This window comes from Nestor notabilis, unplaced genomic scaffold, assembly GCF_000696875.1.
Source record: "Nestor notabilis isolate BGI_N333 unplaced genomic scaffold, ASM69687v1 scaffold4341, whole genome shotgun sequence".
NCBI classification, from domain to species: domain Eukaryota; kingdom Metazoa; phylum Chordata; class Aves; order Psittaciformes; family Psittacidae; genus Nestor; species Nestor notabilis.
In genome coordinates, this window is record NW_009913204.1 from 95,665 (window position 1) to 111,924 (window position 16,260).

At 37.3% G+C, this 16,260-nt stretch overlaps 1 protein-coding gene across 1 annotated transcript in view; it reads right to left on the reverse strand.

The window, feature by feature from the left end:
• CDC73 (cell division cycle 73) overlaps window positions 1–16,260 on the reverse strand; it is a gene marked incomplete at its 5' end in the record, with an annotated part of 107,634 nt that overhangs the window by 86,432 nt on the left and 4,942 nt on the right. Inside the window, 6 exons of the mRNA XM_010023080.1 lie at window positions 9,999–10,215; window positions 12,273–12,361; window positions 14,100–14,152; window positions 14,237–14,299; window positions 15,231–15,300; window positions 16,169–16,255. Of these exons, the coding sequence (XP_010021382.1) occupies window positions 9,999–10,215; window positions 12,273–12,361; window positions 14,100–14,152; window positions 14,237–14,299; window positions 15,231–15,300; window positions 16,169–16,255 (579 nt within the window). The remainder of the gene's footprint in view (window positions 1–9,998; window positions 10,216–12,272; window positions 12,362–14,099; window positions 14,153–14,236; window positions 14,300–15,230; window positions 15,301–16,168; window positions 16,256–16,260) is intronic.

Genomic DNA, 16,260 nt, shown 5'->3' on the forward strand with positions numbered 1-16,260 from the left:
ACTACCAAGACTCCTTTTGTAATAAAAATACTTCATTTTTATAATAGTAATCATCAAACAGAAATATCAATTTCAACCCCATAGAAAACAATATGGGGGGGGGGGGGAAGCATACTTAATCATCTGAACAAAAATTAAATACTAAATCTAACATATAACACACAAAACTAGAGGTATATCCACTATTACACAGCAAGGCTTATAGGGCTTCAAAACTTTCCTATAGCTCAGTTGCAAGCAATTTTCAATCGGATTTTACATTCTGGTATTTCACTACAGAGAGAAGAGCCTAGGAACAATCATATTAACTCAAATTCTTATTTGAGCTCTAAATAAGCTGATTTCTTGTTGGACATGTATCTCAGAATGATCAAGATGTGCAAAATGCAATAAACACCGTCCAAACTTCTAGTAAGGTTGGAGAAGGAAGAATCAAGTCCCTAAGACACTTCTTTATACGTTTGCTTGATACACTCAGGTATGCTCCCATATCCTTTGCAGCCACTGACAAGACTGAAAGGCATGATGCAGTACCAGAAATGCAATATTTCTGTCACACATTTTCAGCAATTCTTATGTACTGCATGACATAGAAAACGCAAACAGTATTCAGGTGGTCTCGTAGAAGTACAGCAGAAATAAAGAAATTGTTCATACAGAACACGAACTGATGAACTGTAAATCTAAAGATATTTTGCACATATAAATTCAAAGTACACATTTAAATCTGGAGTCCTTCATTTAAGGCATCACTTTCCTGTGCCTCAGAGTTGCATCTTCAGCTCGTAAACTGTTCACCAATATTGAAGTTGATCTTATCTCCTCCTTGCTCTTCTAATTCAAAAGATAATCCTGAAGCACTGTATTTTTATATTGTGTGCTAGGTTGCCCTCAGAATCAAAGTTTGGACATATTCAAGATTAATATTCTGGGACTATCACAAGCAACTGCAAGCATGCAAATATATTAGTAGAACAGCTATGCAACCTATTGCTATTCTCTGCACTGTGCTTATTAAGACCATAACAATTTCCATAATTTCTGAACCAGCATCTTTCCTCTCCTTACACAAGAAGTCTTCAATAAAGGCTGCACCTAAAAAGATGATTGTGAATTATATAGTTGTGATGAAGTCAATCCTCCTTTTTGAACTGCATATACATGCACCTCTCCCATCTTCCTTACTTCATTTCATTTGAATAACACCTAAAATGCACAAGATGTTCAATGGCACTGACAGACATGTTCGCAGAGCACTCACGGTACCACTGAAACTATTCTCCATGCAATTTTGACCTGTATGAACCATACTACATTAAGTCATACAACAAGCATACTACCACGCAGATAACTCTAAAAGGAGCCTTCTAAATAAACACGTCATCTTAGTTGTGCTCCCAGGACAATAGTAGTTTAAGAAACTTGGGGTAAGTACTGTAATTTATATAGCTAACTAACAGAAGCAGAATACATAACTTAATCTCTTTTAAACCCTTCTTTTAAAGACTAGGGAACCTACAAAAAACTACTCATAAAACTGAATTTGTTACTAACTGTTGGGGGGAGGGGGAAGGGAAGGAGGGCATCAGACACTCCCTTTCGCAAAAAGTTACTCTTGGAATCAAGTAACACTTTTTTTTAATATTCCAGTCAAAAAGTTCATTCATGTATTACTATAGTCTACTGCACTGAATTGAAAACATAGCTATTAGCCCAGTATATCTGTGGACTGTGTTGTCAGTAAGAAGTTCCACTCCCCAGTTGTTCCATCTTATCTTCACTAAATTTTTATAGCAAGAGTATTTTATGAAAGACAACTGAAACGTTTTGTTTGAAACAGCACAAAGGCTAATTCAGAAGTATGATAGAGCATAATGAGTGTAATACTCTGAGACACAGCAAAGCTTAAAATCTGCTCTGAAACCCCCTCATACATAAACTGGGTTTATTTGTCCTATGAATGCAGCATAAGGATTTTTATTTTTTTTAAATAGTTATAGTAGCTGTGTTTAAGAATGCTGAAGTTACTTTATAGTCAACCTAAATTTGCTTTCAGAAAACATGCTTTATTCTACAGATTTTTCTGACAAATTCAAGGTACCTGTTTACAAAACAAGATTCATTATTGCTCAATTTAAATACAACTTTCATAATCTGGCCCATCTTTCCTTTGAATGCTGTATGCAAAACATTTGCACTAGTGCCTAGCAGCAACAGAACAGTCTTCTCAGTTTTACTAAGTAAGCTAATGTAAAATAAAGTGGAGCTGGGAACTTAAGCTATACCATGCCATTACACTTGTGCATAGCCATGCTAAAACCATACACTTGTTCCATTTGAAAGCACTAATGAGGACACTAGTTGCTATTAACCTGGCACACCTTCACCTTTTCAGTTTCCCTATTAAATTCACCACTACTACAAATTTCAGGAACATAGACTAATTCTGCCACCTAGAGCCTGCATGTAAAGTTGCTTTTACAATAGACTCATTTCTTCTAGCTTATCCAAAATTTTACTCTTGGATATTCTAGCTGTCAAAAGTGATCAAAATACTACATTAGTCTTTCTAGAAAGTTATTTTAAATATTTTACAGTTACAAGATCATAGAAAAGAATTTACATTAACAATTACCAGTGTAGTATTAATCCCCTCATAGGTGATTTCACTAGTAAGAATGCTCAGAAGATACCAGAACAGAAATATGAGAACTGAAAGTAACTCGAAAAAAAAAAAAAAAAACCCCAAAAAAAAACCACCAAAAAAACCTTACTTCAAATATATTAGTTACTATTAAAAGGATCAAGCCTATGAATAAAACACATCTAATTAAAAAAAAAATTAAAATAAACTATGCCAATACTAACTGCAGTGGTAAAATTTTCCTGGTGATAAAAAGCCAAACATATTGACCACCATAAAGATGAGATTCATTGCAGAAAATGCTAAGTCCTGCTATTTAATACCTATGTACAGGAATAAAGAAAATCACAAAGGAATAGTGTTCTGAAACAGTTCAGAGCAAGATACTGCATTAGATAAATCTGCTGTTTGTGGGGTAGATCCAAGGTAAATACCTCATTCCAGGAAAGCACTAATCCCTCTAGCTAGGTCAGCTATAAACTCCAATCATCTTACTCAGTTCTGGACTTCTCCCCACCATGCACACAAAAATACCCAGAAGCTGGGGGTGAGGCGGTGAGCAAATACAATCAAGATTACGGAATTTAATACGTACAACTCGCAGTCATGCGCTACAAAATGAAGTTAGAGCTGAGTCCATTCCTGTCTGCATTAATGTCCTTTTTTCTGGATATGTAATACATTAAGGATCATCAACCTTTTATCCAAAGAAAAGTATAGATAACTAGGACATTACAACAGGACTGCAATAACTAAAGACAGCAAACCTAAAAAATTATGAACAAAAACCACACAACAAAAAAATTGTTTATTTAAACAAATTGCTTGTTATACAAAAATATTCCTGCATTTTCAAAACAAAGCTTAAGAAAGACTATGCTATTCAATGCATATTTAAATCTTTCCTAAGAGAACAGAGAACATAAAAAATATTAGGGGTAAGGCAAAAATACATTTTATGTGATCCAGGATTACTTTTTACTCTATTGGAAAGAGGGCAATTTGCATATATAAACCAAACATTATTCAGAATATTCTCTTAATTCTTTGGTAAACATTAAACAGGGAAATGATTAACTACCCAGACTGTGAGAGAATCAGAAGTGAAGGAAAAGCAAGCAATGAAACCTTTGCTTCAATATTTCAGCCTAGACCTAGCAACATGCACCTAAAAAACAATTTGATACTGACAAAAAACACAATTTCATTAATCAAAGGTTATGAAACTAGAAGGACCAAGTTTCAGGTAACTCTGATCCCATACCAAGTTTTAACAATCTAAATAGTTTCTCCATTATTAATGAATAGCTGCATAAGGAGCCCACATTTGATCACTGCTTTTATACACAGCTAACTCCATTAGAAAAATGTTTACCTTCAGATTTCGCATGACCAACTTGCATGGTTCTACTTCACTGTTTTCCTCTGGAATGTATCCAGGCACATGGTAACGTTAAGACACTCTAGACTCCTAGCGCCTTACAAAGTCTTCAGAAGACTTACACAAGACTCAAGGAAGACAGTAAAGAAGGGATTTACCAATCTTTTAAGAGATGCTGAGAAATCTACAAAGCCAGCAGCTGGACAAGTCCCACTCAGCTGCTGCACGTAGATACAAATGTGTGTCTGGACTCACATACATGAAGCATGTATAGCCATCGTTCCCATCTTAGTCAAAGCAATTTAGAAAGGTTATGTGGTATAACCTTCTCCTATGTTCAATAGGATAGATTGTATTATTTTTCCTGTACAAAGGGTTGGAGTTCACTTGAGAAAAGATAATTCTAATATACTCACAACTGTAAGAAAATATGACAGTGCTACCCAAACTTCAAAGTTTCAGCAATAATTTGTAGCATATCCCTATGTATTGGGTCTAGCTGAGACGGAATTCATCTTCCCCACAGCAGCCCCCATAGTGCTATGTTTTGTATTGGTAGCTGGAAAGGTGTTAATAACACATCAGTGTTTTGGCTACTGCTGAGCATTAAAGCTCATTAAAGGCTGTCTCTCTTAACGTTCCCCCTCACCGGCAGGCTGGGGCTGGGCAAAATCTTGGGAAGGGACACAGCCAGGACAGCTGACCAAAGGGTATTTAATACTACACAATGCCTGCTCAGGAATAAAAGCTAAAAGAAAGGAAGGGGGTGGTGTGTGTGTGTGGTATCTGTTATGATACCTGTCTTCTAGAGCAACTGCTATGTGTACTGAAGCCCTGCTTCTCGGGAAGTGGCTGGACATCGCCCAATGGCAAGAAGTAGAAAATAAATCATTCATTTTCCTCTGCTTCTGTGTGTGGCCTTTGCTTTTCCCTTTATTAAATTGCCCTTCTCTTGACCCGTGGGGTTTTTTCCATCTTATTTTCTCCCCACCATGTCCTGCTGATGAGGGGAGTGATAGAGCAGCTCACTGAGCACCTGGAATCCAGACAAGGTCAACACACCACACTTGACAAAGAAAAGAATGGAAGAACTTAAAATGAACCAAAACCAAAACCAAACATCCAGAATGCTCAGAGCTCACTATTCCTCTAAGAATACTGGCTTGTTTCAAAAAGTTATGTATTCACAAGGCCAGAATTAGTGCATTTCCAAGATTCCAGTTTTAAGATTTCTCTACGTACAATGAGAGCATGTTCAACCCAGCCCACCCAGTTATCATGCTGCTTATCTAAGAAATATTTCTAAGCAATCTGGAAGATTAACAAAAAATTGTAAAAAATTAAGTACTTCTCAAGTCATCAACAAAAATACGCCCTCCAAATACACCTCTGAATGCTGAAACTCCTGCTTAATTTGTTCCTATGGGAAGAATTCAAGTGCCACAAAGAGTAGAGATGGAATTAGGATGTTTTTCCCTTCAGTAAAGATGGCTGAAGCCTGCTACCGGAGATCATAAAAATCAAAGGATTATTCAGCAAGGACACAAAAGTAAGTAATCAATTTCAGTTTAAACAGTTTTTCCTACAGGTTAAATGGTTTATTTTAAAAACCAGCCAGACATTTATTTAAAAACATGTAAGTAACAGAACTGAAAACTCTCCAAAGCAGTAATTCAAAACTTGACATTTCAAAGACTTCTGATGGTAAATATTCTCTACACCTGTCCTGCTTCTTTCCCCCAGCATATCCAGTTGTATTGGGTCTGACCCTAGCAATTTCCTTACCCTGATTTTTGTGTGTGTTTGTGCAGATGAAGAATGAGAACTGGACTGCATGAAGAGTGAGGACAAACAGAAGAGAATAATTTTTTAAAGCTCAGAGTAACTCTGGATGTTAAAAGAATGATCAAAGTATTCAGAAGCAGCTCTAGCACCAAGTACCTATTACTGCTTTTAAAAATCTCACTAAGTTTTCAGTTGGTTAGACTGCCAGTTGACTCACGACAACTGCTGTGTTATGCACAGCAATTCAGCCAAACCTGAAATTAAATTGCTTTAAACCATGTATCCTCTCAAATAGTTCTAAAATTAAGCTACTGGGGGGGGAACACCTTAAGGCTCAACAGATCCCATTTGGCTCTGAAAAGTGATTACATAAAAATGTCACATTATTCATAAAATCTTGAAGACTGCACTACAGACTTGGGGAAGGCCAACAGATATTTAAAACAGACAGTGCAGGATGACTCATCCACTAGTGATTAAACAAAACACTACTGCCAATAGAAGGTAGAACTGCATAATAAGCAGGCAGAAAACCATGGAAAAATACCACAAAAAAAAGGTCCAAGCAAAACTAAAAAATAAGCAAGCAGACAAACGCAAATTCTAAAAATCTTAAAACCCGAAACTAGACAGGTGAACTGAAATGTCTGATTTTACAAATAAGAACCTCACAAAAATCAGTAAAAAGACAGCAAGGGATCGATGGAGCATCTGATCAAAACAGGGTAACAGAGGGAGTTGGATAGATAAAGGACCTCTGTGAGGTATTATAAAGCATAGACTCAAGTAACCTAAGAATGACAACCACTGAATGATAGTAATGAATGATAGCCTGTCCCAAATCACCAGAGCATTAGGGCTATATTCCCAATACAAAGGGGACAGTACAGAGACTGCCCAAGAAGAAAACAGTGGTTATGAGAGATCCAGTTACTTTACAGATTGGATTATGTGTCAAGGAGGGAAGTGATGCAGTGGTTAATTCTTTAGCTACCATAAGTAACTGCTTCTTGGAGCAACTGGTCAAAGTAGTCACAAAAGGAAAAGCATCTCTTGAGTTAGTCCCTAGTACCTATTTTAGAGAGGTAGCTGCTGAAGAATATTCTACAGCAGGAGCATCAATGCACTTACATTCAACATTCTTGTAAATGGCAAAAAACCCCAACCCTACAGCCAGGAAAAAAACCCACCACTAATTTCAGCAAGTTGAGCTATGTAACAATGAAGATGCGATCAAAAGATAATTAAAAGCAGCATCTAAAAGGGCAGAATGTACTATCATGAAAATGTTTAAAGATACTAAAAAAGAACACTACATCACTGGAGACTTAAAAAAAAATAAAAAATAATCCTGGAGCGATTCTATAAAGCAAAAAAAGGCTACCTGAAGTAAAATCAAGCTTCAGAATCAGAAAACATGTCCAGAAAGAGAAACAGTAAATACTCTATAGTTAAGATCATTGCACCTACATAGAATTTTGAGGAGTATCTTGCTCAAAGGACAGAGGAAACCTGCCAGGAAGTTGATAAGGACAATAGATTATTTTCTTTTTGCTGTGGACTGATCTTCCTAGTGTTTTCCTTTTGCATCTTAAGCTATCTTGTTTACTACAGAGAATACTGGGAAAGCTCATACACAAGACTTTTTCCTCTGTGGAGGAAAGATCTTGAGGAGCTGCCTCAGACTGAAGCAATTCTTGTAAAGAAACAATAAAACTGATATTTCGCGACGCTCACTCCTTGTAACCATTCACCCAGGAGTTCTAAAGGAATTCAGAGATTAAAAAAAAAAGTCAAGACACTATGTGTTATGTAAACTACAGTTCAAGTCAACTTTGTTTTTAAACATTCTAGGAGGATTCAAGAGACTGCAGATCAATCTGCACCAACCAGCAAGTGAAAATTTACAATAAAAAGACTTATCAGGCACATCAGCAATTCAAGTATCATACGGAAAAGTCAGAACAGCATTTGTAGAGGGGTATCATGCTTCCCTGACCAGAATTCTCCAAACAAACATAAGGAATGATCTGCCTGAGAGAACATATCTGAGCTTCGTAACTTTTGAGAAGTCCTGCACAAAGGTCCTAAAAACAAAACCAAAACACTAACAAAACCCCCACAAGAACAGAACACAAAAAACCACCACCACGCTACCACATACACACTAAACAAAAAACCCTCCCAACCAATCAACCTACAAACAAAAAACCCTGAGCTGTTCTGGGATAAATCATACCCTGAGTAACAAGTGATGTTTCCTCATCTACTTACTCACATTGTTAACTGTTCAAAACCAAAAACATTAACATTCAATGATTTCTGCCCATTCTATCAAGAGTGCTCCTGCAATCCTGCACAAACAAAAATAAACACTTGCTATTCTGCCTATCACATTCATCAGGCTGTCAAAGTAACTGCATACTGCAAGTCCAAGACCAAACTTGATCTCATTTCTTGTCTTTCTCTCCAAAGTTAGGTTTTGCTTTAAATCACTAACTCATCTCACCATTACTACGAGGATACTACAATAAAACAATCAACTCTTCCCCTAGTATCTTTGCAAGTTTCTCTTTGAAGACAAGTAACATTATGAATGCCATGAATGAATCACTAAAGGAAAAGCTACCCAGATTCCTGCAGTACAAACATTTCCAATGACTAAAATACTGAATGCTTTTATCAACAGTTTGGCACTGAGTTTGCTACATATCTCAGACTCAAAGCAGCAAAACCCACTCGGCATGCAGCACTCAGGTACATGCCACATACCTAGTAATTACCCCATAAATCATAGATGAAATTATTCTACCACTAATGCTGTGAGACCAAGTTGAAAAAATTAGTACTGTTAAAAGTAAGACAAATGAAAACTGGGACGTCATTTACTTCTAAACATTATTTTCCTGTGACAGTACTTAAAGAAGTGAAGGCAAAAGGATACAATTTGATAATAACCTCAGGAAATCAGACTTTTGCAATCTTTTAGAAATTGACATGAAAAAATCTAATGCCAAGTATCACTGCAATAAAACAATCCTAACTGTCCAAAGAAAAGAAGCTGTCAGCTGTGTTTGCAACCATGTTCTGGATAGCACATAACCAAGTGCGGCTAAAGACCTGGATTAAAGGAGCATGAAGGGACAAAAATACACCAAAAAGTCTCCTCATGGTAACGCTTCCTCGTTTTGTTCATTTTAACATTTTCTCTGCCTACTACTTTGGCATTTTCCATGGCTTAGCAGCCTTTGGACTTACACACATGTTGCTACTTCTGTCAGTTACTCCCCACTGAGGGTCTGTTTCAAACCTTTTTTATAAAGCCTTCCCAAATCTAGGGCTGGAGCCAGTTTTGTTTAAGAAGTAAGCAAGTACTTGGCATCTTTTAAATGGCTGAAGCAAGTTTTTTGAGATACATTTTAGGCTTACTGTAATGAGGTAAGAACAAACTCTTTTGTCAACAGCCCACCAAGCCTGCCTTTACATAGAACACTGTTGTGGTTTAAGCCCAGCTGGTAACTCAGAACCACACAGCTGATGGCTCGCTCTCCCTCTTCTACCCTCTCCCAGGCCCCCCGGGGGATAGGGAGGAGAATCAAAAGAATGTAAATCCCACGGGCTGAGATAAGAACAGTCCAGTAACTAAAGCATAACATAAACCCACTACTACAACAAATAATAATAATGATAAGGAAAATAACAAGGGGAGAGAATACAATTGCTCACCACCCACCAACCAATACCCAGCCCGACTGGAGCAGTGATCTGGGCCTTCCAGGTAACTCCCCCCAGTTTCTATACTGGGCATGACCTGCTGTGGTATGGAATACCCCTTTGGCCAGTTTGGGTCAGGTGTCCTGTCTCTGCTTCCTCCTGGCTTCTTGTGCCCCTCCTCACTGGCAGAGCATGAGAGACTGAGAAGTTCTTGATGGGGGTATGCATTACTTAGCAACGATTAAAAACATTGGTGTGTTAATCAGCATTGTTCTCAGACTAAAGACAAAAAACAAAAACACAGCACTGAACCAGCTACTAAGAAGGAGAAAAATAACTGTTACAGCTGAACACAGGACAAACACTGAGCAAAATCTCCCAAGTCACCTACAGTTAACAAACTAGCACTACAGAAAATAGAAAATGTGATTTGTCACTTAGATAATAAAACCAGCTTGGTATCCAGAGCATTACCTTGCCTGTGCTTTGCAAGATTGTAGTTCTTGTCCTCCATACTCTCTCCCTGCTGACAATATCTCTGGTTACATCCACTTCAGCATCAACAAAACTTCTCTGTTTAAGAGCAGTTATGTCATCATCCAGATCAGTTTTGATAGTGGATCTTTTCTTCGCCATGATTTTTGCTTTGATAGCAGCAATTTTTTCCACTGACATGGCTTCAGACAAGGACCTAAATGAGCAAAAAAATCAAAGGAGAGACTGAATAATTGCACAAACAATTCTTCTGAATGAACTGGGAATGAGTAACTTCATCCTGCATGAAGTCTGTGGCTATGCTATACATTACAAAACAGTCACCTTACATGTATTTTAAGATCACATGAGTTTGGCATTGCTGGTTTGGACATGAGAATCAAACTTCTGACAAAAGACTCCATCCCAGTTTTAGCACAAAAACCAACCAAAGCCTCTAACTAAGATTACAGACATCAAGCATCAGGACTAACACATCCATTCACACCACCATCTGAATTTAGCTCCCCCTTACTTTTAGTGGATTACAATTTTGTGTCCAGTCAATAAATCCCTGGCTGTGCCAAGCCTTTTAAAACATTAATCTAAATTTCAGCTAAGGTGCTGTTACATGAACTTCGCAACTTGGGAGACATGTTACCTTTTCAGAGCATGTAGGCCAAACAAACAACAGATGGTAGTTACTTTGCCAACATTAATCTGTGTTTGAGGTAGCTCAGTTCAGTCCAGGAGTCCAACATTTTTACCTATTTTTGCCAAACAGTGAGCTGAAGCAAAAAAAAAACCTGACTGAACCACACAATCCTAACTGCACATAACCAATACACTTGGATGTGATTTTTCTGAGATTACATTGAAAAATTAATACAATACTGGTTGTAACTAGGCTATTGGAAAGGGAACATTTTTTGTGTTGCTGTTAAAGTAACAACAGTGACAAGCAGAGTTCAAACTTGCTGCCTGTAAAGCTATTTTGACTTTTTTTTTTTTAAAGGGCCATCTTTTACATTCACTGTTACAAAAAAACAAACCAAAAACCACTGTGTAAAAACAGAATACAAAGTAATTAAGTAATTACTATTTACTAATAATACTCTGTAATCCTCACTGTAGCATGCCTTTTGATTTTTTTGATCCTTAGACCTTCTGATTCTTAGGTCAGGTGTGACAAACAGATTTTCTTCCCCCACCCCAGTTTCCCTTTAAGTACACCTATGAAAGAGACAGAGAGGAAGAAAACATTCAAAGTATGTATTTTTTTTCATGTGGTTAGGTGCAATTATGGATTCTACAAATGCCTCAACTTCGCTATACTTACTGTTGCAAGGCTAACACTTAAGTTTAATCGCAGTAAAGGACAGACAAGCATTCACAGTATCGTTTATGCTCAAGAGAGAAATTTCTCAGGAATACAGCTGATCTATCAAGTCAAACTACTTACCTGCAAAATCCAATCCAGACAAAGTAGGACATTAATTCATACTGATACATGACTCCAACTTTAACTTTACATTAAGACTCCTGAACTCAGGTATTTGAAAACAAACTATTAAGAGTGTGGTATCGTACTAAGCCAAGATCCTTAGTATAAACAACATCTTGCACAAATTTCATTTCCTCTCTGCTTGGCTTTGAGAAGATATGGTATAACACTCAAAACTAGCTGTCATTCTTTGCAAAATTCTGGATGAATATAATGGAAGTGAAAAGGGGACATGCAAGTTTTCAAGCACTTGAATACCGATTACTACTTATGGCAATGACTAGTACACTATCCTCTGATAGCCTACTAGAGGCATGAAGCTCTCCTCTGTAGGGAGTCAAACAGAGGTTGTGTTTGCCTTTGATCTGTTCTTACAGAGTTTTCCTCCTCTTGCACGCAAGATATTCCTCCATACAGGATATTTTTCTTTAAAAGAAAGAGATAATCAGCTTCGACTTGCAATTCTGCATGTTGTATTTGACTGCTTTGATAAACACCACAGCAAAAGAAAGCAGAAATGACAGAGACAACTGTCTGCTCTCATCTGAAGACAGACCAAATCTCCTGCCATGACATCTGAACTTCCACTAAAAAAGAGTCTGAACAGGCAAGAAGTTCTGCCTCCTCAGACATTACTAATGATAGCACCTAAGGCAGAGAAACTTCCACAGAGAACTGTTGGACAGGTGTAAAACTGTTGCCTTGAACAGCACAAGAAGTGTTATTAGTCCTTTAATTAAGCATTATCCATAAGAAAAAAATATTCCTACCTGATCTGCTCCGTTTGCACGATACCTTCTTTATGTCCTTCCAACCGAGCTGCCAATCGCTCCTTGTCAAGGCGCACACACTCTTCATCCTAGCAGCAACAGTAATGTTTAATTGTTTGTGCATTCTCTTCAGAAAAAAATAAACACATCTAGAATTAAAGTTATTCAGAATTGATTTTTTACATGAATCTTCATTTCCAATTATTTGTGATCTGTGCACTAGCATTAACTGTACAGCTATTAGAAACTCCCTCTCAAGAAACACAAAGTATAATCAGAATAATGAAAAGGAAACTACCCTTCCCTGATAAAGAGCTTTGCTCAGACAACAATTGAGAACAATAGAAAAATCAGTCCAAGAACATACAGCTGGCAAACAATGCACACATTCAGGTAGGAAAATATATATATACGTACACATATTTAAGGCACATTTACTGGACACTTACATTTGCATATACATTTAACCAGTGACATTTTTAAAGAAAAGAACCGCTCGGAACAGAAATGTTAAAAAAGCAGTAAGTCAAGAGTAAGGAAGTCTCTAGTTACTCAAACCAGGATTGAGACAGATGTCTAATTTGAGAAAGTAGTAGAGACATGTTACTTTATGCCATATTTTCAGCTGCTTAATGGTGGTACCCCTTGTGTTCAATCTCTTATTTCCCCACAAAACTTCTATCAGTATCAAGCCTGTCCTATTGCTAAAGGCTGTTTGGAAAGGATCAAGCACAGCAAAACCAGTCATGTCCATGTATCAGAAAAGACCTGGAATCTCTACACCACATGATGTCTAAGTAATTTAAAACAGACTTTACAGACTCGGAGCTGCTGGAGCAGCAAGGAAAGAAACGAAGAGGGCCATAAGCTCATTAGGCTCATATGCAGAATTCTATTTCTGCAAATTACGATGGCAAAGATCTACAGTTTCAAAACATAGTGGCGTCACAACCACAAATGGTAATAGAGTACAAAAACCTAAAGATCACCTCACAGTAATCACCTGCTTATATGCCATTAAGAATGCAAAAAGGTTTTATGATTATGTAGGTGAGCACAACGTTCAAATTCTTTTCTTGAATAGGGAATTTATGTATTGTGATAATTCTTCTTCTAAGAATAAATCCAAAGCCTTAGTACTCTGAATACAGATACAGACAGATTTATATTAACTCAGAGGAGACATCTGGATGAGCATAGTTTAAAAACAAATACTTAGAAAACCAGCAAGTCAGATTTTAAAATCAGGGCTAAGTAATACAGTGTCTGTATTACTGTAAAGCTGTGTGTAATAACTACACGTGTGTGTAATAACTAGATGTATTGCTTCTATTCAAAAGGCACTTGTGAAAATACAGTGTTATATTATTTACCTAAGACATAGCTTCACAAAATAGTAATCACAGGGACAGTTTCATATACTGCTCCCATATGAAGGAACTCAATTAGCAAGTAAAACAAACAATCCATTGATACAGGTAAGACTGGCATTTAGTTAAAATGCCAACTCATGGATGGCAAATAACTGTAGGAAGTCATTAAATAGCACTCTTATTCCCATCCCATAGCTCTTAGGTTATAACAACAGATACCTACAGATATGTGGTCAAGCTTTCCCCTCTCATACTACAACATACATCTAGCAACTAAAATTTCAAGTTTAAATCAGAGGCTGAAGTTCTACCTCCTTCCAGTTCATGTTCACATGAGCAGAAGTACTGTGTGTGCCCAGGAGACAGGTAGCCCAACTGAACTGCTACAAAAACAGATAAATACTGTAATTTGTCACCACCCCCAATGTGTAGCAATGACAGGTACTCTCATTACCTCTATTCTTGGTTTCTTTGCTTCTGCCAATATTTCATCTGCTGCTCTTTTAACTAAAAGAAAAACAGAACATTAAGAATGCAAGATTGTAGTAGACTCAAAATAACCATCAAAGTTATTTTCTTGTTGAACTGTACCTTGAGTAGACCGTTGAAGACCAATTTCAAGCGGAGCACTTCTGTCTATGCTCGATGAGGTTGCTGTAATGAAACAGAATATTGAAGTACAAGACTTGCAAAAGTATTTCAGTATAAAAGGAAGAAGATAAATTGGAACAAGGGAAATCCTAACTACATATTAGGTACCAAAGGTGGTCAAACACTGGCACTGGAGATATTCAGAACCTGACTGAATATGAAGTTAGAAAGCTGGCCTTTCTTTGAAAAGGGGGTTGAACCAGATGACCTCCTGTGGTCCAACACAAATTAGTCAGTGATTCTATGATCAGCATGTACCACATAAAAGAAAACAAAGTCACAAAGATAATTACTTTATAACCTGGTATCAAGATCTACTAGTTTGTTTAGTTTGGGGAATAAAGACAACATGTTAGTCTCTTCAAAATATACTTATATAAAAAATGGTTCACTGCTTATATAACAGAAATAATCTCATATTCCACTATACTTGAAATTGTCAGACCACCTGCCAAACAGAGCCCCTTACAAAAGCAAGCCGTATTTATCTTCTCATCAGAGAAACCTCTTCTCCCTGACTATTGTTAACAAAAAATTAAGATGATGGAATAGTAGGCAAATCTGCCAGACTGACAAAGCAGTGATTTGATGTATTTCACTACACTGAACATTTTATCCCACACCTTATTGCACCATGATCAATGCACCACCAAAATTTTCCCAGAGTCTAGAGACAGAAAAACACAAACACTAAGCACTCTAACACACAGCTATTTCCCAAAGGATGTAGGAACGCAGCTCCTTCCTAAGCACCACAAAAATAGTTCTTTTTTCATTTTATTCTGAACTTAAAAGACATCCTAACTTCAAGAAACTTGAACATATTCACTTAAGCTGCTAACTGACCATTGTTAGCCTCCTACGCTTCACTTGTGTCATAAATAGGAAGCAGTAGCATGCACAATGTGCTGAGTTAAAAGAAAGCATCACTCACATGTTTCACCATTTAGGTATGCAAGCAGGTCTTTCCTATCAGGTCTTCTTACCACAGGAATATTTTCAGTCTGAAAAGATAGCAGACTTGACATTAAACTGTTACCCCCTCAGAACTCCCTCTTGCTCAGGGCTTTTCACTTTTACTGAAAAATCACTCATTCTCACAAAGACAGGAACACCTGTCCTGCCTCCCAAAAGGAACCATCAACCTTGAAAATACAACTACTTCCTAGAGGATGTTCCACTACACAACATGAAACACGTTGTCTGCTCCTTCACTTCAAATCTGGAAGTAAGATTAAGAATTAGCTTTTAACACACACACACTTCTTTGCCAGGAGTCAATGTTGGTACACAGAAATCATGTATTTCAATTTTGTCTTTCCGAGTATGTACAACACGCAGCACTGCTGTATCAGGTAACCATGTGATATAGGGGAAGATGAAACATGGGCTCATAGAAATCAATTGGAAATCAAAGGGACTTTCTCTTTCACAGTTCCCCTATCATTACTTGTACAGTTTACCCAATAATTTCTTGAATTAAATTAAATTGCATACTTCCAAGCCCACTCCAAAGCTGTTCTGCTGAACTTTTCTCTGTTTTGTAGATCCTTGCAATCTTGGGCACTAAAGGATCATCTAAATTGGGACTGCACAACAGAGAGCAGATGGACAAAAGTTCTCCTGAAATACCGCTGGAGACAACTGTGACCATACAAAGTGAAAAGAAATGCTCCCATTACTGTTAATACTTGTGTGACAGACTCTTGTTTTAAGTCCAACCTGGTAGATTGAAGGGATATGTTAGGAAACTAATTATCAAGAAAAATATTCCAGCTCGACAGGGACTGTCATTTGATCACTTTGTTTTCACTTCTTTTTCCCTTTCCCCAGCCAAATTCATACACTTAAATGCTACTTTGATTTACTTACCGCAGCACGTCGGACATAAACAGGATGTGAAAGGTGCACATTATTGAGCAGGAACAAGATAGAATCCAAAGTGTAGTATTCCCTGGGCTGGC